The sequence below is a fragment of the Clarias gariepinus genome, chromosome 19, assembly GCF_024256425.1.
Source record: "Clarias gariepinus isolate MV-2021 ecotype Netherlands chromosome 19, CGAR_prim_01v2, whole genome shotgun sequence".
NCBI classification, from domain to species: domain Eukaryota; kingdom Metazoa; phylum Chordata; class Actinopteri; order Siluriformes; family Clariidae; genus Clarias; species Clarias gariepinus.
Genome location: NC_071118.1, coordinates 1,424,769 through 1,449,694, shown reverse-complemented (window position 1 = coordinate 1,449,694; position 24,926 = coordinate 1,424,769). Strand labels below are relative to the sequence as shown.

Sequence of the window (24,926 nt, the reverse complement as noted above, 5' to 3'; positions counted from 1 at the left end):
TTTAATTGCCGTGATTACTCGGTGACTCTCTTACATCTCTTGTGTCTCGAAACACAACAAAGCCATTCAGATTGTGACCGTGGGCGAGGAGCAGAGTGCTCCTGCTTAACGTGAGCCCACGTTTTTCAAATGCCATGACCCTACTGGGAATTCGCGCTTGGGTGGAATGACTAGCATGGGCTGCTTTTGATAGGACGAGAGCCTGTTTCGGGCTGCCAGACAAGGACCTCGATTCATACATCAGAGACAGGACGAGCTGCAGAGGGTTCTAAGATCTCGCAGCCATTAAATCTCGCAGCCTGTCTAATGAAGGTGCTCGGCAAAGCGAGCCAGCCAGCGACTGCGATTTATCACATGGCGGGATATCAAGGACTCCGGACAGACAAGCTAAGGCAGCATGGTCGGACGGGTGTGCTCTTAGAGCCAAGCGGTCCTGGGATGCCTGGCAGATACGGAGGCACGGGTTATCCAAGGCATGAGTGGAGGGGGAGAAGAGTGAGTGAGATTTTATTTTTTTTTGTAATTGTATTTGTAATTAAAACATGAGGTCAGAATATAGTTTCAGGGTCATTGGTACATGTGGGTAAAGGGTGAGAGGGGTAGGGTGTGCATACTGTAGGTGACTTGTCTAGACAAGGAATGGAAACAGTCCAGGTGCACGAGGTTTTGCACGAGTTTGCTTGCAAATGTCTTTAAATCTTAGTTGGAAACTGTTGCAAGAGGCTGGACGCAGTAACTTTACACATGTTACCAAATCTAACATTTTTACGGCTCTGATTTACTAAGATCCTAAATAATGAATTCCAAACTGTTTCGGATAAAAGGGAACACACACCAACGTAAAAAAGAATGAACTTTCCAGCAGGAACTTTAACAAACGCCGTATGAAATTGTCATATAGTTTCAGGGACGATGTTGTTTTGGAAAGTTAAAATGCTTATTTTTTTCTTGTACTTTGCCCGTTTTATCTGAAGCGATCGCCACATCGGATCCTTTGATCCACAACATCTGGCGCAGGTCTAACCCTGAATGCACATCCTGTCGCCACCCTCCCAGTTCCTCATTGGACTTGGGACTGAAACTGCATGCACTGGCTGGGTTGTTTGGGGATCGGGGTTAAGGGCCTTGCCCAAAGACCCAACAGTGGTGACCCGGCAGTGGTGGAGCTTAAACCCCTGACCCTCCGTTCAGAGTTCAGAAATTTAAAATAAAAAGAAACCTAAACATGGCGCGTGTATGTTGTGTCTCTCTCTTGTACACAAAGCACTTGTGAGTTGGTGAAACAAAAGATTATTAAACAGCATGAAGGTGGAGAAACAGGGAATGATATTGTTCAGGATTGAGGCGCGCACAGATCACCTACACTGCAGTATCTCATAGTGCTTTGATAAATACCTACAAAAATGTACTGTAACATGTTTTTACACACCGTCCGGTTTCACAGATCAGATCACAGACTGTAGGCTGATTCCTTTTTTTTTTTTTGGATGGGTTTCTTGCCAATTTAACGGTTTAGTAAATCTCAGTTGTGTAGTTTTTTTTTTTTTTGTTTACTCGGTGGACATACAGCATGTGTGTGTGTGTGTGTTTACTTCCATCAGCAGCAGGTTCTCTGGTGGACCAGAGGATTGCAGTCAGCGATCTCAATCTCAAGACCAGGGTGCGTCTGGCATCTCTCCAATATAAATCCGACTTCTGCGCCGTATTATTATTAAGCCATCACTGTGTGAATCCTTCTCATTATTTTTCAGATGCGAAGCTCTTACAGGCTACTTTTGCTAAAACACAATTTTGTCTTCCAAACTCCACGAGATTGGCTTCCACAGATTTAACACATGCTCTCCAGACATACTCATTTACACACAATCAGTTCGCGAAATGGCTTTCAGGCTGCAGTAAATAAAGTTGCGGGCGCTAAATTAACCGCTTTGCATAGACACCAGCCTTCATTTTACAGTTTAGTTTTTTTTTTTGTTTTGTTTAGGAGAAACTTCTTAAATTGCATAATCATAGATAAAAACATGACTATTATCTTGCTTACTCATTAGACAGAGATTTTTTTAAACCATGGAGGTAAATCAGATTGCGAGTGTTAAATCATATTTACAAATGCGAAATTTAGTGACATTAGGTTAATAAGTATTTATAAGAGAAATTTGAAGTGTTACATGTCAATTAATAGTTTTTTAAAAAAAAACATAGGAAGTGTGAAAACTAGCGGGTTTGTAGAGAGCTGGACGGCAGTTGGAGTTAATAAGAGTCATGCTGTTATAGGGAAATAATCTCTGAGACATTATTTGGCTATTAATGTCATGTTGCTTTCTCGTAAACATATACCGTACAGCACGCTGCTGTTTAATATTGTAAATCGTCTCTCTGTATAATAAAAAAATGCCATTTTCGTTTTTTTATTAATTTATTTTTTAAAAAGCACTGACACAGGAGACTCCTTCTATACAATTAAGTTATATCACACTCGAGGTCATGCTGTTGTACTGAATATCAGCAAGGCTGTCGTAGGTGGTGCGATCGCAGGCATGACGGTGCAGCCCGAGTACTGCAGATATCACAGCCGTACTGATGTTCAGTACAACAGCACGGCCTCGAGTGCGATATCGCTTTTATACAACAGTTCTACAAAAGCTTTTTATTATCAACAGATTATAATTAGTTTCTTTATTTAACCAGTTATTTTGCTCCGCCCACACATCCTCTGTAGTCGTAAGGTAATATAAATAAACCATGGAGGTGGTGGACAGTCCCGAGAAACCTAACAGATTTACTTTATATTTCCATTTATTCCACTTTAGAATATCAGCTCCGTTATACGTTCTCGAATCCCAAATAGTGTTAAATTAAAAACTAGTGCACTATGTAGGGTGTACAATCCCTTGTTCCACACACTGAGTAGTGCCCTTGATCAGGGGTCAGAGAGGAATTTGGGATTCAGCCTTGTGTTAGGAGCTAGTTAGCTTTGTAGCTGTTAATAAAGTAAGACAGACGATTCAGAACCGATTTCTGCAGAGACAGCGTGTTGTTAACGTTCTCAGATGTGTGTTCTCTCTGAAAGTGCTTCTGAGACTGGTTGTGAATGTGGGTTTTGGCAGGCGGCTGCTCTCTCCTCTTCACGGTACCGTAGGTGTGATGCCCGCTGTACAGTACATTAGAACCACTCATGTGATGTCCCTCATCCAGTCTGGTTGTTTGGTCAAAACTAACTGTTGTATAATTTAAAACACAGATCCTAAATTCGTTTAATTCCACCCTTGGCCTGGGTGGGAAACCTGTATTTTTACAATCGCTTAAGGAATATCAAGAGACAGATATTGTAGATATATTTTTTTGGAGGCTGGTGCTGGTGTGTTTGCTTTGGGTTTGTAGTGACCGGAGCAGAGGTAGGAGAATGAAGCGCGCTCTGATAAAGGTCAGTTGATTTGCTGCGCTCTGACAGATTCAGCGTGGTACGCTTGAGCTTGAAATGTTATTTCCCAGAGACACAGTTAGAGACACGAAACTCCCACTCATGCTCAGTGTGATGAGCGCAGTCGTTCTTGGTGCAGTCTCTCGTTGCACGTTTGCTTTTTTTCTTTAATCTCTTCAGGCCACAGTGTCCCACACACATATAAAGAAGTAGGCTCTATTGTGCTATATTTTATGTCTCATGCTTAGTTTATAGGTCTCGCTTTGACGCCGGTTATGCAACAACCAAACTCTTCATAAAATCTTGCTTATAACTGAAATAATTGTCAGTACAGAGCAAATGTTAACGCATTTTAACTCAAGGCAACACAGCATTGGTCAGTAATCGATTTTAAGGCAACCAGCTGTTTATACAACAGTTCCGCAGGTGTGGGTCAACAGGGCAGGCTTCAGACATCCACATGTGCATTTGGGTTTTCGGATATGGAAGGTGAATCTAAAGTTATGGTTACTTATAATATGTCAATTTTACCGCTAACGAGAAGTTACTGCTATTCTTTTATTATAATTATTATTATTATTGGTTATATATTGTTTTTTGCTGCTTCTTTGCCTATGTGACCCATTTTTTCATTTTTTTGTATAGTTGCGATTTTCGCTTTCATCTGCCTTTTGATCTGCCTGAGCTTCATTTCAGTCATAAAATTCTCAGATCACAAAAAGCGGCAAGATGAAATGTAAAATCAATAATGGTGCGCCAGAAAAAAAACACAAGTATACACTCGCTAAATAAACGCTGCATTTTGTGAAAGTGAAAGCGCGTGACGATGTGAGCAGATTTATGTCAGTTATAAATTCACAACCAGATTCCAACCATTCGTGGTCAAATAATTATTCAAAGACGGACACAAACAGTAAACAAAATGTTTTTTTTTTTTTATTATTTAACAAAAGGAAAAAGAACAGCACTTTGTGTGGATTCATGCGATGAGCTTTTTGCTCAAAACAAGATTCTTACATCGATATAAAAGATTTATTTTTTTTTTTTTTGGTTTCTTTATTCGTGACGTTTTTGGTTTGTTGGACACGGGCATGCATTAGCGCATCAGCACATCACCCCCCACAAACAACGCGCACTTAAATCTGAATAGAGACGTGTACATAAATCTTGCATGTGAATGGACCGCTAAGTGCGGCGGCGGGGCTCCGTCATGTGTGGAGATGATATAGTTATACAACCATGACATGCCTGTTATTTATGTTTAACATAAATTTAATAACAAACATTTATTTGGCGATAAACTATTTGAAAAGAAAATTGTCTACTGTTTGTGTACACATTTCTTTCTGGGTTGCTTCAAAATAATTTCATTTACAAAAACACTTTGCAAAGAAAAAAAAAAGTGATTGGCATTGTCGATGGTGGGTTATGAAATCAAATCAAATCCAGTTCATCATTTCTGGTAAAAAGGAAATTTAATTCTATGTTGCACAAACCTGACTCCATATATATAAAACTTAGCAATGCAAAAAAAAAAAAAAAAAAAAGACAAAAAATGCTTTGTGTTTGATTTAGGGTTAAATTCGACTTATTTTATTATTTGCATAATTCAATAATAAACACGTGTAAGCTGATGAATCAATGCCCTTGTTTGGATTTTTTCACATTTTTATTACATTATTATGGGACATCGTGCTCATTGCTGTATTTATCCCATAGAATTTTTGAGTTTTTTTACTTTGACCTAGTGGCCAAAGATGGAACTGCAACATGGGTTATGCTGTAAATAGACGGCCACTACCAGGAATTGCACTGTTCCATGCTCGCTCTGCGGATCTACAGGATATTTGCAACGTAGCAAATTAAATTGGGGAAACTTCCACAAACACTTGAGAAGTGGAAGTGCAGATGTTGTGTCTATGCTGTATCGTAAGGTACATTGCATCAATAGGAAGAGAAGATCAGGAGAAGAAGGATCATAGAGAAGATAATGCACACATTTACACAAATGCAGAGGGCGTGAAAAAGAAGAAAAAAGTCCCTTCCTTTTTTTTTTGGATTGGCTTCTGTGTGTGTTTTTGGGGATGGCAGTTAGAATGGGTGGTTTGCTGAAACCTGGCAACCGTATTTCATAATATTATCTCACCTGCTGTTGTACTTGATGTTGTTAAATCTTTAGTTCATTTTGAGTTCATTTTGTTCATCTCACAACACCAAATAATATTTCATTCTTTTTTTTCTTTTTTTGCATAATGCTACATAATCACATTCACACACAGTATCATTTATTCTCCTTCGTTTAACAACCGTTCACTGGATTGCTTTGTGGATAACATATGCACTGAAAACCCTAATAAGTTAATTGGACTAATTTGATTGAGTAAACTCGTTGCCTCAATTTAATTGAGTAATGGAATCTTCCAAAACTTGCATATTTAAGTTTATTTAACTTGGCGGTTTTGTAGACTGTACTTAAATCATTTAGTTCAACAAACTTAGCACTTATTTAATGTACTTAAAAAATTGCGTTCACTTGGTATAAATTTTTTTTAAGTGTACTTATATATTTAAGTTAACTCAACATGAAAATGTAACTTAAACGTGTTAAACAATGTTCTTATATTTGACTGCAAGCTTTGTGCGCACCGAACTGAAATAAAACAATGAACAGCATTTTTAAGCTTAGATTTTTTTTGTTGACAAAATGCTGCAATTTTCCATCGGAAAGAATGTTGGACAGTACTTTATTAGGCACACAGCATGTACGGCATGAGCAGCACATTCACACAGGAACCACCATCCAATTCAGCCTCAGCATGAACCGGCACACATTTCACACATCACCCCTTACCCACACACACAAACAGGGCCGAAGCCACTAACACAAACACCCTTCCCCAACATGGTGAACACACCGACATCCCCGCAAAGCATGCTGGTCGTCAGCCGCCGCCCCGCCCACGCCACATTACATTTGTGAAAATTGACCTTTTGAAAATGCTTTTCCCAAAGGATTAATCATGATTTTAAGCTCACAACACTTGAAACATTAAGTTTATGCATTTTGATGGTAAATAAGTTAAATGAACTTACATTTTTAAGTGATGGGTCTAAAATGCAAAATTTTAAGTAATGTTTAGTCAACATAACTTGATTGTATAAGTAAAGACAACATTAGGGTTTACAGTATGGAATAATTGCTCACACACTTTCCGAGCACATAATGTGTCTGCATTTGAGGAATCAGACACAGATTTCTTACTTCAGAAAACATTTCCCTAATAACGCCCGTATGCTAATTCCAATCTTCCCCGGCGCGCTAATCTCTTGAGGTGAAATTAATTGTAAGTAGCTGGTCTAATGCTAATTTGTTTTGTGAATGTGTTTGTGTTCGTAATCCTTAGCAGGCCACCGCTTCGTCATTAAGAGGACAAACTGTAGCTGTCGAGAATAATGCGGCACGGCTTAATGGGAAGAGTTCTGCAAGATTCTGTTGTTTTTTTTATATACAGGGTTGTGTTTAACCGTGGCTTAAACAGTCTCACGGGGAGATTTATTTATTTATTTATTTTTCATTTTTTTGTGCCACGACTCCTGGCGTGTTTTTGTTTGTGCAGAATAAATTCTGACATCTTTCTTGTACTTCCTTTTTTTGAAAGCGCATTTCCTAATTGTGAGTAAAGCGAAGGATTGATGGATGCAAGTGCGTGAAAATCAGTGAATCGGTGTTAATATTCCAGACGGGATGCAGACAACATGATGCATAATGAGCAAGAAAACAAGAATCGACAAGATTACACAGCGAGACAAAATGCATGCAGTTATTAATAGGAAAAAACAAACAAAAGGGATTACGACAGAACGCAGAGACGCAATTTAAAAAACGCCCAGACGACAGGACAGGGGGGCGGAGACGAGATCCAGATCGAAGCGAAGGACACGGATGGGAATTAAAACGGACACGGAACACAAACAGGAGTCGTCGTGGTGAGACGAGGAAGACGCGATCTCGGAGAGAGACGGGCGAGCAGATAAAGAGCGAAGGAAAGATCAGCACGGGGGTCGGACCAGGGTGAAGTTTCATTGGTATGCTAAACAGGTGGAGAGAAGCTGTGAACGCTGTGTGGTCATGCAGAATGAGAGCGAGGAGGGGGCCGCGATCGAGTCTCAGGCTGAATGCAGAGACGGATATTTGAAGAGCTTTGCTTGTGGATTTCATCAGAAGCTCACAGGCTTGACATAAACAGATGCACTCGATGGACAAAACAGGCTTTTACCAATATTTTTTGCACCAAAAGCTTTATTCTGGATTTGTTTTTCTAATAAGACATTTCTATCTTTCCAGGCCTTGGGAGGAGGAAAAAAAAAGTTACAGATCCTTGTGTGTTTAAACTATTTATAATTGAGTGAATCAGCTTTTTGTATGAATTGCAGAACTTCACATCACTACAGTTTTGGTGTTTCTCTGCTTAGAGCATTCAGGTTTTTTTTCCTCCACACACATTTTCCCCCCAGTTTGATTGCCTACTAATTCCCATTCAGCGCTTCCTGTTGTATAATGGCTACCATTCAGGCAGGGTAAAGACTGACACCATTTACCATGCACTTAAAACCATTTAAACATTTTGCATCACAGCACAGCAGAACACCAACAGAACTAAGGCCTCGTTCAGACCAAGTCCGATAATTGCCTCCCAATCTAGATTGGAGTCAGTTTAGAATCAGATTGCTTTAATGTAGTCTGAGCGGTAAAAAAAACTCACCGGCTCTTATTTTTCGCAAATCCGATCTAAACCACATTTAAAAAAATTGCTTAAAATCAGATTGGATTCCTAAAGATGCATCTCAGTCTGGACGCTGTAAAGACGTGAATCAGATTTCAAACCGCCAGTCTGTAATGTCACTTGCAACTTAATGTGGAAGTCCATCCCATCCTGTGATAAGGGACATTTATCCATGGGAGATGATAAAGAAATGGAGATGATAATAATAATATTAATTTTGCTTAGTTAAATTGTTATGCTTTGGGAGATTGTGGAAGATTTTTTTTTTTTTTACTTTTGACACTATTACCGCTAAATATGTAAAATGCACGCCTTAGAATTTTTCATGCAGACACATTAACCGTGCTTTCTGTTTTAACCGATAGTCCTTGGACAGAGGACAAAGTGAAATGTCTGGTCATGCACAATTCGAAAAACTGTGGTGGGGAGGGGCGCAAGGCTAGAGAGCTCGTACAGAAACAGGGTGATATACTGCATGAGGAAATATTGTGTCGTATGCAAACCTTTGGCGACCACAGCAACCGATGCATGTACAGTAGGTGGACAATGTGCCGCGTTCGGGCTGCCAGTCTGAATACGATCTGATCGATTACAAATAACAGCGTGGATGTTCAATCCTTAAGATCAGATTTGCGAAACTAAACTATATACCTGTAGTCTGAACCCTAAGTGCTATCCGCCCTCATCCGCATACAATACCGGGATGATTGGCAATACAATGACCTCACACACAACGATGATTGGCTGGTGACGCAATGACTGCCCAAAAAGAGACAGGATGCCCCTCCCACCCAGACTGCACCGCCCTCCACCGTGCGCTCTGCGACTCCTCACTAGAGACAGCTGTGGCTCTCAGAAGGGGATTTATTGTTAGTTTTTAAAGCTCTTAAAGCTTTTAAAGCTCCTGCTCTCAGCTTTCTGAGGTCTTCAGAGCGCTTACTGTTGGCTGTTCCACAATCTTGAAGCTTGAACGCTAAAGGTGACCTTGCTGTGTGGTTATGAAATGGTATCGTATTAAAATCAACCTTAAAACACACTTTTTGCCGGAAAATGAGCATTTCAGCCTGCGTTAGTTGCATCATATACACATAAAATGTACAGTAAATCTAACTTCTAAATCTTAATCTCCATCGTCTTTCCTCTTTGTTTTAAGCCTTAACTTGTGTACAGGCTTGAGTTAAGCATTGCATAAGGAAGGATAGAAATCGCACACAGCGGTATTTAGTCGTTTCTCATGTACTGTAAAGGACGCTAAGATAAACAAGACATTATTTCTTTAACAGAAATCACAGAAAACTATACATAATGCCTTTTTAAAAAAAAATTTCATTGCATTTTAACGATGCAATTTAATGCGTCGTTGCATTAAATTATCATTAAGACTTACGTACAGTATCTCTATGCATCAGCAAAATCAACAAATATGTTTTTTTTTCTCCAAAAAATGTCTTCCCTTTTTGATTTAAAGTTAATACTACAAAGAAGTAGCATGCAACCATCAATTAGTTCTTGTTGCTGGATTAAATGCTATTCTATAAGATAAATGATACATTTAAGGAATTCATGATTGAAATGATCATCCAGATAAACACCTGGATAAACCAATACGCAGTGAGGTTTAAATATCTCAGCAGAAAACATTTACATTAATGTCATATAAATACGTCTTGTAATCAGCTCTCCAGAATTAATTTTCAATTATCAAGAAAAATAAATAAATACATAAATAAATGAAAATCATGTGCCACTTGCACAGAACCAATGAACCTCTACCAGCCGGCCGGAGATGCTAAATCAGACCTCGGCTAATGAGGCTTACGCTAACAAACCGTATTTTCAGCTGTGCCCGAACTGTGATGCTATTTCGGATGTGTAATACGGAGGCTTTTCAGTCACCTCCAGGTCCCTGTCTCTATGTCTCTCTGCCTCGCCTTTTCTCTCTCGGGGACCCTCATGAGTCCCCTGTGATTTGCGATCGAGCTCCTGCACATACAGTACTGTACGTCCTCCTGCTTGTTTTTTTACTCTCTGACATCCTGTGAGACGGCGTTAGCCTGACTTTAATAACTTCCCCTCTGTTTATACGCACCCCTAAAGCCCACACTGTAGCGCGATCAAAGGGGCCATGAAGCCACTTACCTCCAAAATTTTAGAGGTAGGATCGTGTGTTTTAGGGGTCCGAGCTGGAACCCACGCGTCCTACTGGAGCGTGTCGCGCTGACAGACCTATATCATCGAGTCATCAGCTGCGGCCTGCTGACGGCAATTTATTTGATTGCGATCGATGCGGTTCTTGCTGCGCACTTATTTCCTCCCCAACCTCCGAGCAGGCCAAATGGAGGTCTAATGAACAGCTATTAGCTTCTTCTTTTTAAAAAAAAATCTTTTTAAAGATCTTTTTTCGTTCACTCTGTTTACATCAAGACTTATCTTATCTCGTGAAGCCGTCCTTAATTCAAACAGCCAGAGCTCAGGTTTTCCAAAGCGTCTTTGTTTACCTTCAAATGGACGAGCGCTCGCTCCGGCAGGGGAGGACAGAATCGCTGACTGGAACGTCCCTTTTTGGAACGTCTACGACAATGTGGACGAATTTATCCATAAGGTTTTGAAGTGAAATAAAATAAAATCTTAGTATGTAAAAAAAAAAAAAGAAGAAGATGGAGAATGAAATTAAGTTCTGCGAGAATACTGTAGATTCTGACTACGCTGATAATGAATCCCAGAACTGCTCACTAAACAGGATTAGAGACTGAAAAAGCACTGCAAAAAAGTGCATTAATAAAAAATATAAAGAAACTTAAGCATTAGGTGCAAAGTCAGAGCACAAAAGCTATAAGGCTGGTTCGGATTTCAAAATCTCAGAGGCTTTGACAGGTGTGTTTTTTTTTCTTTCTCTCAACCCCATAGCAGGTAGACATCTCTAATTAAGTAAGACTAATTATCGGTGGATGGAAGCGTACTGGTGCATTATTCAAAAACGAAGTTAGTCACTGTGCCATTTTATTGAACACCTGATTATTCTCAGCGGGCTTGTGGGATTTAATGAAAGTAGTCCAAGGCACATTACGAGATCGTTAAGAAATGTTTTTAGGAAGAGATAAACACAAGGGTTTCTGATGATGTGACGGCTTGCCCGGAAAAAGAAAAGTGTTTAGTAGTCATGATAACAAATAACAAAAAACAGGAAAAGGGAGCTGTCCTAGTGATGATCACTGTAGTAAATAAAAAAAATTATGATAATAATAATAATAATAATAATAATAAACACTTCTGCATCTCTCGATAAGGCAGTATTCTGTCACCTATATAAATAAAAAAAAGGTTTGCGTCTGAACCTTGTTCAGAAGCTCTTTCAATTACTGTACATGTTTTAAATTTGATACATTGTACGACCCAAAACCAGCCTCATAAAATTTCTGTCCATCTGTTCTTATGTCTTTCTGACTGTATGATGGCATCACACAAAACTGGCCAGACAGAATTTAATGAAACTTTACTTTGGTAATCTACCTAAAATCAAACCTGCACCATAAAAAAAAATCCAAATGTTAAGTCTTAGTGAAGATATAAACAGTTACTGTATGTGCCGGACTACAAACTGCAAGCTTTGACCTGCATCAAACTGTAGACGTCTTAAAACCTTCTAATGCGCTACTGTCTCAATGTAAACAAACACCTGCACCAATAGATATTAATTAGAAAAAATAAAGTGAATATTTTGACTGGGATTAGTTCATATTTTCACTTTGGCTGAAATAACAGCGCTGAAGTGGTATAAGTGAATTTTAACACGCTGGAGTGGTTTTAAGACAAAACTTCATCTTTATCCTTTTATCTACTTTTTCAATTTCTCATCTGTGATATTATTATTATTATTATTATTATTATTATCACTGATTACATTAAAGATCAGCAGATTATTATTAGCTTTAACCTCTTAACTATTTCTACAAACTCTTTTTCTTTCAATGATGAGTACTAACTCTCATTAGATCATATACCGTATGTACTTTATATCATTAGCTGTATTTGTTCTGTATATCTTGCAGTAATCCATATCTTCAGGACGGGCATATGGTGAAACGGCAGCACAGATTGGATAAGGCACTGGCGATTACTTTGAGCTACATAAAGATAGAAAACCATGTTGAATCCGCAGCAGATAGGCGTGCGTGCTCGGTCCTTAACAAGTTGATTGATGCAATTAATTAAGCCCATCTGCGCTTAATTAATACTTAATGGTTCGTTTCAGTTCAAGTTACATGCCAGCTACAGATGCTACAGGAAATACTGTACACTCGAAGGTAACAGGAGGATTTAAAATCATTTTTCTTCATCTGTTTCGTCTAAAACTACCCGATAACTTCCTCTTTAACACCAGATGATGCGGATGCTGATGCAGTCAGAACATTACCGGGGATGCGTGTAAGCGATTTACTGAACAAAGGACTGTCAGTAACTGTGTGTGTGTTTATCATGGCCTTTTTTTTTTTTAAGAAGAAAGAAAAATGTCCTCCTAGAATCTTAAAACTCTGATTTGACAGTAAGAGCAGCAGGAGAAGATAAAAGAGGTATAAAAAAAGAAACACAGTAAACAATATAACAGGAGTTTTTTTATGAACATTCCCCCTGCCTTTTTTTTTTTTTTTGCTCTTCTTTAATATGCCTAGGGTGGGAAGTTACATAACCCTAAACCACGGAACGTCCCAGAAAATAAATCTAAATAGCTAAAAATAAATATATACAATATAAATACATCTGGGCTTCAATACAGTAAGTGCTCTATTTACCAGCCGATGGATCCTTGTGCTGTTTCAGATCTAAAGAAAAACAACACAGGAGTGTATCAGTTAGATCGACAGTTCAATAAACCACACTATATATCATGTGTCAGTATTAATGCATACACGTGAATAAACACTTCGATCTCTTTAAAGTTCATTAAAAGGCTTTGATGTTTTCCGAATGGCAATATAACAGCAAGGAGACGTTGCTTAGGACAAGAAGTACAGTAATTATCTTTATAAATAGAGATAGGAATAATGCTTTATTGTTTATTTCTTGTTTATTAAGCAGATGAGTGCTCAGTCAGGTGATCTATCCAACATGTTGCATGTTGTCTTTATAAAAGAAAAAAAAATTAATGAAGAAAGTAGCACAAATTCATTTAACAACACGGCATTCACTATCATTATTTATCTTTTTATAAAATAGCACTTGATGCAGCACATCCTATTATTTATCATTAGATTAAAAATTCTGGAATGAAATTGTGATTCAAATAGCCACCAACATTATGATTTCCTAACCACTTTATGTTATTAATTGTGTTCCGTACACAATTATTTTTACTCATTGGATTTAAATGATTTTATATAAATAAAAAAAAAAAAAGGAAAAAGTTAAATGCTGAATACTTGTACTTGATCAAGTGCTATTTATAAAAGAAAAACGTAATGAGAGTGGATGCCATGTTGTTAAAATAAACTTAAATCGCAGTGATCAATCAAATATAGTACATTATTACATTAATAACTTAATTATTATATTATATTATATTATATTATATTATATTATATTATATTATATTATATTATATTATATTATATTATGATATAAAATATTATATTAATAATATAGGTTTTATTAGAATTTTCAGTAATTTGATTTTTGGATAAATCGAGATTTTATCAACCAATGCCTATAAAGGTAATTCTAAATAAATTTTCTTTTCAAATTTTAAGTTTATACACATAATTTAAAAACTTACTAAAACTGCTTATGGCTCATGTTTGTATTGTTGTTTTTATACAGTATGACCTGTTGCCACTTTTCATTGAGGGTATAGTCAGGAGAATTTTGGCCCTAATTTTGCTAAACTAATAATTGTAGAGGAGAATTTGCTTACTATTTTACTATTTTCTGGATTATTGTCAGTAGTTGTGTACACACTCGCTTCATTTTTGAAATGTTATACGCAGCAACAATCAAGTGTCATGACATCAGTTTATGTGTAATAATCTATTTAATGCAGTTTATTGTGCAAAAAATGGTGATGTTGTTGGCTTGGGGTAATATTTTATGGCCAAATATATATGTTTGATCAGAGTAAACCTGGCCATAAAGAATTATTAAATGTATTAAAAGTTTTGAAGTAGTTGAATTATAATCCAGAAGTCAAAAGATTAGTATTACTGATGATCTGTCAAACTGTGATAAAGACCATGATGTTCCCATGGCGTCTGAAAAATATGGAAGAATGCAAAAGTAAAAATGAAATAAATAACAAGGAAAAATGCACATTTTCACATCTGGGTCAATAGCACTTCCTAGCACACACATCGCACGCTCACCAGGTCTGCTAAGATCGAACCAGTTTATTACTACTGTAAGTCCATTAAGATCGCACCTTGCGCTTACTACAATGTCATTGCGTCTGAATAAATATACCGTGATACGAGCCGTGCTTTTCATCACGACGTGATGGTGTTGAGGAATTCGATTCAGTATTTACGCTAAATTCTCTGAACATTTCCTGCTGCATGCACACCATAAACGCATTAAGAACGTTATATGAACTTAATGCAGGCTTCTACAACATTGCATGGTTACTGTACCATGGTCACAGCACAAGCCTGAAGAGACGTCCAATGCAACAATGAAGTGACGTCCCAGTGACGACTCAGTCTGATCTTTCCTGTCTGTAGTATGTCACGCTTAAAGTACGGCAATGATGTCACTAAGAGGTGTTAGATACAATGTTAACTGGTCAATGCAGCTGTTAATACATTACATCATTCTTTATTCTGCGTCTCGCTTTGAACACGTCCTCACCACATGTCATGAATAGCGTGGCAGCTCCATGTCCAAGGGAGACAATTCTACATCTTTTTACTTTTGTTCCTGGCAAGTTGTACAAGTTAATACTGAGTTCTCCTAATTTTTTGGACCGTGGCTTAGTGTGACTAATTTTGAGTAATTTTGAGTAATTAACCTGGCTGCTATGAATGTAAAATTTAATTTATCTCAACAAATTGGCTGGAATTATTCAGACTCCCCCTACATACACTAAACTCAAGGTATGAAGGAGTTCAAACTCTACACAGTACTGGATTTGTATAAGCTATTGAAGACTTCATAAATGTCCTCTGTACTGAATATATTTCTGTCTAATTGGCCAAGCCATTAAAGAAAAAAGAAAAAAAAATCTGGCCCATCGTGTTACCGAGAGCTGGACCCTGATTTTATTTGAGAAGTACTTTATCTTCAGCCTCACGTTCTTCCCTCATTTCAACACTGTAGCTTTAACCTGCGCTGTTCCATGTTAGATAATGTCATCACCCCTTTATCCCCTTCAAGCCACCTTTTAAATTTCAATTATATATATGAGGAGTTACATTTATTTTTTTATTTTGCACCCTGAGCAGTCCCTCTTTTGTGTGTCGCTTTACTCTGTTTCATTACAGAACTTCTAAAGTGAATTTTGGCAGGAAGTAAACTCAGCAATAATTGCCAATACTTTGCACAAAAGAGCTCCATCTATCAATTTGTGTCATAAAAAAAAGTGAAACACTTTATTATCCGGCCAAAGTTGGGAGTGCTCGAGGATGAAGTTTCGTGTAATTTGTCTTCATCAGATTCCCGCGGTTTCAGAAGCATGCACGACTCGACTGAGATTTCTTCAAAAAAAAAAAAAAAAAACAACGCTTTATGAAGTCAGACGCATCCAACAACTCGACGCTCATCGCCAACCGTAATGATCTTCTCCAAAGCTGTACGTCAACTAAACACGACTTCAGGGTAGAATTGTGTCTCAGTACATAAAATTAATTATCTAAAAGTATTCAGTAGCCACTGGTCCATTACACAAACTTAATTTGGAGTAGATTTCTTTTTTTATTGTTTATGCAAATTAGGTTTGATTTTTCTAAGCGAGCCAGGAAGAAATCTATTGATCCAAGAGTAACTATACAAACAGAGTAAAATCAGCATTATTGTCTTCTTCTTCTCTATTTACTGTAGTTTTTTTTTTTTTTTTTTTGGTTTTATTTTGCTGGATATAAAATACATGTATATTCAGTATTTATTGAAGAACATTTAAAAGATTTATATAAAATGTAACAATGAAGGGAAATAATTTTAACCATCTTTTAATATTAACGCTACATATTTATTTGTTGATAATAATAATAATTATTTTATAATAATATCAATAAAGACCCTCGACCCATTCATTTCTTTTCACAAATGTATTTTTTTAATGCTTTTTTTTTTAAACAGAATGAAATCCGGTAAATTCCAGCTAATAGGAAGCTACTGCCGCGGAGAGACTGCTTAGCGTTTAATTGATTTCAAAGTGCTTTAAGTGGCTAGAATTTATATTCGAACCACCAACTTTGGCTGTTTTGCAGCACAGCTGAATGAGAAGCGTACTGTAGCTGAAAGCCGCACTCACTCACTCACTCACTGTACCTCCATTAGGGAAAAGCTGACACCTAAAAGAGACGTTGCTGCAAGGCATCTGCCATCGTTTATCTGTTTCCACAGCTGGAGTCATCCGAGGGGAATATTGACGGGTCCCTGACATCATTAGACAAGACAGGAGTTTGTCACCGAGAGCAAACACAACACTGATCTTAGTGACACTGTTGGTGTGCTGAAAGATTATAAAAATTTGCTTACGATAATTAATAATTAAACTACAATGTAATTAATGCAACGACTTTAATGCTTTGGAAGAAGAAATAAACTACAGTACAAACATTAAGCACATAAAACAAGTCTAGATTGATAGATAGAGTACTTTACTAATCCTAAAGGGAAATTGTTACATACTGTAGTACTGTGTAATTTTAGGGTGATTTATTTATTTATATTCTGTATATTTTAATTAACTGGAACTGACTGGCCTCTGACTTGCAACTGTGTATTTTTTTTTATTATAAGGCAGAATGACATTAAAACAATGTCGTCACAAATAAAAAAGAAAACAGCCAAAGCCTGAGACACAGGACTGACTTGGGCGTCCAGGTAAATGTGATGAAATTTCGATTTAAACGGTTTAAAGATGGCTATACTGTACGTCCGTGAATAATAATCCCGGCCGAAGTGGCTCGGAGCCTGCGGCAGTCGTGAACATCGTGAACATTCAACAAGTGGAACACCTGATCCTATCTGAAAAAAAATTGATGGACACAGAAGAGACGCATCTGTCTGTAGGAACTGCACACACAATAGTTCACCAAGACCACTTGCACGTTACAGGAACTGGGCTGGGGGTTATTTCCACATCCCCTGTACAGTCCTGACCTCGCTCCAAAACACTTCCACATGTTTTTGGCCAGGAGTTCCTGGGAGGCCGGCTTTTTCGGACGTGAAACAGGCGGTCCAATCATGAGATAACTTTCTCCGGACAGGGGTGAATCCATTATCCTGCTTTTCCCTCTCTCATTCTTTGTAATCTATCTTCGTGTAGAAATGGTTCTATGCATCATACACACACTGTCCGCACTTACACATCATATAACACGTTATTTTCAGAAGTTTGTTTAATTAAACTATCCTAGTTTATGGGGTAAAAATTACAACTGAGGCAACCCATTACCTGTTCGGTCTGATCGTCACTAAGAATTTCCAGAGTATATTTATATAGTACTTCCTAGTTTTGGCCACTAGGGGCAACAACTCTAAAATTCTAGCAAGATCCAGATAAAGGAACAAAGTGATAGAAGGTCAGCTTTAATCCTGTTAATTATTTTTTTTTTTATCTTAAACCAATTAAAAGAGATTATATTATTTTAGTGAAATAAATTATTTTAAAATAAGTTCTAAACGAGGATCTCCTTAAAGCTAAAGCGCCTAGCTTGCTCTTTAAAGTAGTGTAGCTATTTATGAGGCCACAGCAGACCATACATCCAAAGCTCTTCAGTTTTTTTTTTTACACTCCTACCATGGCCACTGTTTCGCTCTGATGTTTTTCCTCTCGGAAAATAAACTCGGCTTCTCACGGACCGTCGGGCTTTCCTCCGAGAATGTGCGACGCTATAAACCAATCTTATAAAATGTGATGAGACAGGAACCGGTGGGTTCATTAAAGGAGCCCTCTTCTGTTTTCCGTCATTTTTATTCACCCCTTCACTTTATTTGTTTTCTGATCCATTAGGCCCATGGCAGCAACATAATCTATTTTTACAGTTGCCTTGGCCTGGTAGGGACGCTCCTCAGGAAGCGAGCGCTCCTCAGAAAGCCAAACGCATTACCGGAAATTTCCGCGAGGCACCCCTCATCCTATTGTGATTCATCACATCAAAGAAGTGAGGCACGGAGAGCCACTGATATGTACGTGACGGTTCTGGTTCAGGGACAGGGTGTGCTACTGTTGTCGGCCCGGTGCCCAGCTCATTTATCAGACGAGGTGTTTCTTCTCCGCTGCATTCGGCACAAGCGGCGTTTAAGAGCTCGGTGCTTTCGCAATAAAGACAGAGCACAGATTTGTTTCCTGGAGAAAGCAGGGTTTGTGTTTCGACGTCGAATGGTTAAAGCACTATGTGGCAAGTTGTGGAATAAAATATGCTTTCTCTTTAATTTTGTGTTGACTAAAGACTAAATAAAAAACATGGCTATCTAAGACTTTTGACTTTTCCAATATGAGGTCATGTGGCTCGAATAAGAATGGGCAAATTGGAATTCACGCGAGTTTTTACATCTGTGCATGTGTAGGTCGCTGATGTCATCAGTCTGGACTGGCAGCATGGGGATTTTATAGCTGCAATAGCGAGAGCTCCTAAAACCGTTAATTTCAGCCTTTATTCATGACATATACATCACTGCACCGTGAAATTCTTTACTCACTTCATATTCCAGCTTTGTTCGTAGTCAGAGTCAGCCCTTATTCTGTGGCCCTGGAGCAGACAGGGTTAAGGGCCGTGCTCAAGGGCCCAACGGTATCATCCTGCTGAAGCTGGGGCTCAAACCGTCGACTTTCTGATGAGTAACTCAGAGCATCAACACAGTGAGTCACCACCGCCCCAAAAAGCGAGACCTCTGGATTTTTTCGGAATTGAACGATGCAGCTCGTAATGTGAACATGCTGTAGCCTCCTCTATGATCAGATCTATAAATGTCACAAAATGCAATGACGGAGTAATAATTGTAGAGTATTTCTCATAATTTGTCCACAACATTCCGCTCAAAGAAGCAGAGTGGGAATTTCAATTTGCGCTGTAATAAAGTACCGCCTTTCTGTTTTACACTCTGCAATCAGAGCAGAAGAATAAAGCTTTGTGTAGAGCAGCAGTTGGCTTTGTTGATCCAGCAGTGTCCTCACTCACGGCGCAGAACTGATCGAGCACCAGTGAATGGGTGACACGCGACTCTGTGGGAGAGAACCAGAATTAATTAGCCGAGGACGAGAAACAGAACAAATTATTACAATTTATTTTCTACAGAAGAATTAGACGTTCTTCTGACGTGCCTGTTTGATGCGGCCTGATAGAATGCTCTGAAGAAATTCCCCTGTTTTAACTGTTTGTTTTTTTTTTTTTTTTTAATTTTCCATTCTCCCCTGCAGATGACTTTTGACACTTTCACATTTAACAAACATCAAAACAAGGCTTCTTAGCGCAACGGGCTTTGTGCCCTGACGTGGCAAAACAAAGGATTAGGGGCATCCCTCAAAATTTGAACAGCACAGGGGAGGAAATGTCACCTGCAGCCCAGAGATGAAAGGATGGTGACATGAGAAGGCATACTAATATAAACACCAGAGATAGAGATAGGAGAGAGAGAGAAAGAGAGAGAGAGAGATGCCAGCAGGCTTCGCTCTCACAATACATCAGCGTGTCACCAGCTAGGCCACCCGCCACGGTGACAAATCTGCCTGTCACGAGTACAGCGCCCGCCATGACAGCTTGGCATTTTAACTATAAAGATTAACTTTAAAATCTACCAGTGCGTTCGTTTTCTTCACCGTGTCTGTGATTAATACTGAACAAGAAAGCCTTTGACCTGATGTGGGAGATCATCTGCTGTTTAATTCAGTCGGGCTGAAAGAAATAACTGGATGTAGAAGAAGGTCAGAGATACCAAGTCTAACGAAGAAGGGCACGTTTTCCCAAAAGTGTTATTTTTCTCACCTTGCCTGGCTTTTCTCAAACTCTCTTCCTCTAATTGCATTCCTTTAAAAGTGTAAACTGTCACCAGTTTACTCGTAGAAAAGTGATAGTCCGTGTTATTCAATTAACACCCGGCAGTGATGTTATTGTTATGGCTGATTGATATACTGTACAGGGGGGGGGGTCATTTATATTGATACACCTTAATGAAATGGGAATGGTTGGTGATAATAACTTCCTGTTTGTGACACATTAGTATACGTGAGCAGGAAAACTTTTCATGATGGGCGGTGACCATGGTGGCCATTTTGAAGTCGGCCATTTTGGATCCAACTTTTGTTTTTTCAATAGGAAGAGGGTCATGTGACACATCAAACTTATTGAGAATTTCACAAGAAAAACAATGGTGTGCTTGGTTTTAACCTGTAACTTTGTGTTGGATTGTCAGTGCAACTCTCTTCTTCCGCTCTTCACACACTGATAGCAACACCGCAGGGGAAATCCAACACAATGGGCAGCACATTAAACACATTTTATAACACATTTATAACACATTATATAAGTGGTCAGAAACTTGTAAATAACTCATGAAAGAATAAAGTTACATTAAAACCAAGCACACCATTGTTTTTTTTTTGTGAAATTCCCAATAAGTTTGATGTGTCACATGACCCTCTTCCTATTGAAAAAACAAAAGTTGGATCCAAAATGGCCGACTTCAAAATGGCCACCATGGTCACCGCCCAGCTTGAAAAGTTTTTTCACCCTCTCTCTTAAAGAAAAAAAAAACAGTTTGTTGTAGTACAGAAAAACCAAGTGTTTTTTTTCCATGAAGTTTTTACATTTTTATACATTTTGTAGAAATGCCCGTGAACAAGCTGTTACTATGGAAACAATATTATATCAAAAGGAGTGCATTAAAATAAACTATTCATTTATGTAACAGACAAACAAACGCAGGGTTTTACAAAAATACAACTTTATACTGAAGGACTTTATACTGATGAATTAACTGGGGTATAATTTTTTATAGTGTTACTCAATTCAATTCAATTTTATTTATATAGCGCTTTTAACAAAGGTCATTGTCTCAAAGCAGCTTCACAAACATGAAAACTGAAAAACACTTTCATTACTTTTGGCTAGCAGGCTAATGTTTAATTATCTGATATACTGTAGTTTTCAAGTGTTCATCACAGAACTGACTCATGTTCCTATCTTATAAACCAAAGTTGTGTCCTTTGTCCAGAGCACAATCAAGAGTGAAATGTAACGGTCTGATGTAGCAGGGCAGGGGTAGTTCAGTGGTTAAGGCATTGGACTCCTGTTTAGAAAGTTCCCAGTTCAAACCCCAGCACCTCCAAGTTGCCCCTGTTGGGCCCCTGAGTAAGACCCCTAACCCTAAACTGCTCAGATGTATAATAGAATAAAAAGTAAGCTACTCCAGGATGCCCTCAAAAGGGCATCTGTCAAATGGCGTAAATGGAAATGATGTTGAAGACTTCATCACAGAATTGACTCATGTTACTTTCTCATTACCGTCCTGTCGTTTGTCCTTAAGACAGATTCATTCATCCGGTTGTGTAAGTCCTTAACATGCAAAAGAGCAATTGCTTTTTAAAAACCCGATTCATCTCAGTCATTTTTTTTTTCTTTTTAAAAAATGTCAAATATCTGTTTGCTCTTTTTTTAAACAGAGCACGAATAGAAAAGGGAAAAGAAAACGACAGAGGCGTATTTCTAGCCATGAATTGTTTGCCGAGCTCGCATGAAAAGGATAAATTCCAAAATCGTCCTTGAAGGAGAATACTGATAGGAGAGAGTGATGCTGCTAGAGAAACTACTAGAACTTATCAATAAAAGTAATTATAATGTGTTTAAATCTTTCAGTATGAGGGTTATACTGGAAATTAGTCAAGATGCCTAGACGGCCATTGTTTTTGATCAAGGGCGCGTGGCATCGATGGAGATTCCGCTCGACGTCTTTAAGACAGACAGCTTGTAATCTCCGCTGCCGCACTGTGACTGTCACTGGATCAGCGCTAATCCTGGTAATGCAAGCTGTCAAAGTCATATCTGGCCCCCTGCAGACAACAAGGGCCAGACCTGCGTGTAGAGCCCTGCGTTGGCTCGAGTCTAGCCGTCAGGAGCCAAACAGCAGGCGTCCCAAACGCTGACCTCTCCCATGGCCATGCTGATCCTTGTAAAAGTTTCTTCTTATCCTTCTTCCTTCCCCCTTTCCAGATCTGCCAAGTCCTGGCATGAGATCTGGAATCAAGCTGTAGCTGAAATTTCAGCATTTACAGCTGACAAGTCTCTGTGGCCCCAGCTTTTGCCTGCCAGATGAGATTTTTTTTCCTCCTTCAGTCTTCCTGATACCTTGTCTCCGGATGACTCGGGATCTCTTCGGCCCAGCTGCGCTTTTGATCTTTATCTGCTGCCATGTACCTTATGTCAAGGCTCTACACTCTAACTGTGAAGGTCAGAGGCTGGGAGAAGCGAAGGCAGGCAGCAGGAAGGCTCACGCAGTTGGATGAGGCACGTCAAAGAGCGAGCTTTTAACAAATGACTGGTTACGGGCGAACAGCGAGGCCGGGGACATCTGTGAGGGAGCGTAGGTCTAATAAATCTTAAAAATCAATATGACAGCTGAGGGTAATCACTTTCAATGATTCGAGTCTGAACAGACCCTAGAGAGGAAGCTAGAAGCCTCTGAAGTTTTGAGCTTTCCTGGTGATGGTTTTGTGGAAAGAAACTAACAAAAAAAAAAAAACAACAACAACATGATGTGTAGTGGAGCAGAAAAAGCTGGGAAGCCACTGGGGTATGGAATGGAATCTGAAAATCCTTTGTACTGGGTTTTTTATTTCGTAGTGGTGTAGGTCAGGGAAGATCTAGACCAGGCATTTGCTGAAGCTTCTGAAATGTTCAGCGAGTAAATTTCAATTATTTCTAATTATCTAATTTTATTACTAATTTGGTCAGCTGTTAAAGCAGTGTTGTGCTAGTTGTGCTTTTACATCCGGCCACCTCGTCCCAAGAAAACACTCAAATTTTTCGCATTTTTGATTTAAGCTCAAAATGAAAAATTGGAGAATGAATCGTCGTCCTTTTTTCATTTTGGTTTTGGAAACGATTTCAGTGGTACCTACTGGAGGCATACGAATGCTCCACCTCAGAAATTTCGCAAGAAGCCAAACCAAACCCCGGCTGGCACATAAGTTGTATGTTCTCCTGGAACGTCAAGCGAAGTGAGTTTACATATTATGTATGTATTTTTTGCATTTTGTGAAAGTAGCATTGACGGTTGCAAGAAGAAAAGGGAGATGGCGAGAAAAATCATAAAAATCAAGGTTAAGTTTCTTTGTTTCATATTTTACTTAATTTGAAAAAAAAGATAGCGTTGGAAATTGATGTACTTGGTAATATTCTTGGTGGGTGGAACGGATTATCTGCATTTACATTATTTCTAATGGAAAAATGCGTTTTACAATACAGAATTTTCCTATAGGAAATAATGTTAATGAAGATAATCAGTTCCAACCACCTAAAAAAAATTTGCAATACTGAAAAAAAGGCTCGCCGAGATACCGCTGTACAGAACAAAGGGTTTTTCTTGTTGTTTTTTTTATTTTTATTTCTCTAACAACAACAAAAACTGAATGAAAAAAAAACTGAATGGATTAAAAAGTGTCTATGATAGTGATTTCAATCATACTGAATTAAAAATAAGACATTAAATTTACAGTATATGCGTAACACCAAAATGCAAAGATGCTTGACACACTTCAAGCAAAAGTAATGCAAAAGTCAATAACATGTTACTTTTGTAAGGCTTTACTCTCATCTACACCTGGGAAATGTGTTACATAGTCTTCCTCTGTGACACGTCAGCCCAACCAATTGTGTTGCATTGAAAAGTGCTATCTACTGTACACTCTTCCACATACAGTACATGAGCTCACAAATGCTCCTGATTGGCTAGCCTCTCTGTGATTGACAGGAGAGAGCAAGAGAGAAAGAGAGAGAGAGTATGCCACAAATGCCTGAAACATTGAGGGGATTCAAACCTGCGACCTCCCTACGGTAGGATGATCGCACTTCTGTCGCGCCTCATTTTGTCAACGTTTTGATATTCACCATTGATCTCCTGAAATTCTTCAGTGCTCACTGCAGCTGTCTCCGAAGTCGAGTGGGTGTTTTAAAGCTGTTATTTAATTTGTTGAAGCTGAATTCTTCCTATTCAGGCGTGACATTCCGATTTAACCCAAGACACAGGATTCATTTGAGTAGACGTCCTTAAAAGTTATTACATTTTTCTTCATGGCACCAACAGTGAGATAATACATACAGTACATACATACATACATACATACTGTACATAAACAAACAAACAAAAAGAACTATTGTCATTCTAAAGCACATTGTTCTTTTGGCACATCAGTAGAAGAGATGCCGAAGAGAGTTAGCTGGTGAGGGATTTTAGTGGATTTTTTTTATTGGATTTAGAAAAAGATGAAATATTTGATTTGATTATTCAAATACACTTGACACTTTGTTGTAATGGTCCAATTAAGTGCTTTCTACAAATGTACTGTACTTTTCCTG

General features: G+C 38.4%; 1 protein-coding gene across 3 annotated transcripts in view; it reads left to right on the top strand.

Annotated features, from left to right (window-relative positions):
- sgcd (sarcoglycan, delta (dystrophin-associated glycoprotein)) overlaps positions 1–24,926 on the top strand; it is a 222,985-nt gene that overhangs the window by 57,721 nt on the left and 140,338 nt on the right. Inside the window, exon 1 of one of the 3 annotated variants that reach the window (XM_053478371.1) lies at positions 342–495. The exons of the other annotated variants lie outside the window; for them this stretch is intronic. Coding sequence (XP_053334346.1) covers positions 355–495 — 141 coding nt within the window. The 5' untranslated portion in view covers positions 342–354. Of the gene's footprint in view, positions 1–341; positions 496–24,926 lie in introns of those variants that run through there. 3 annotated transcript variants of the gene reach the window in all.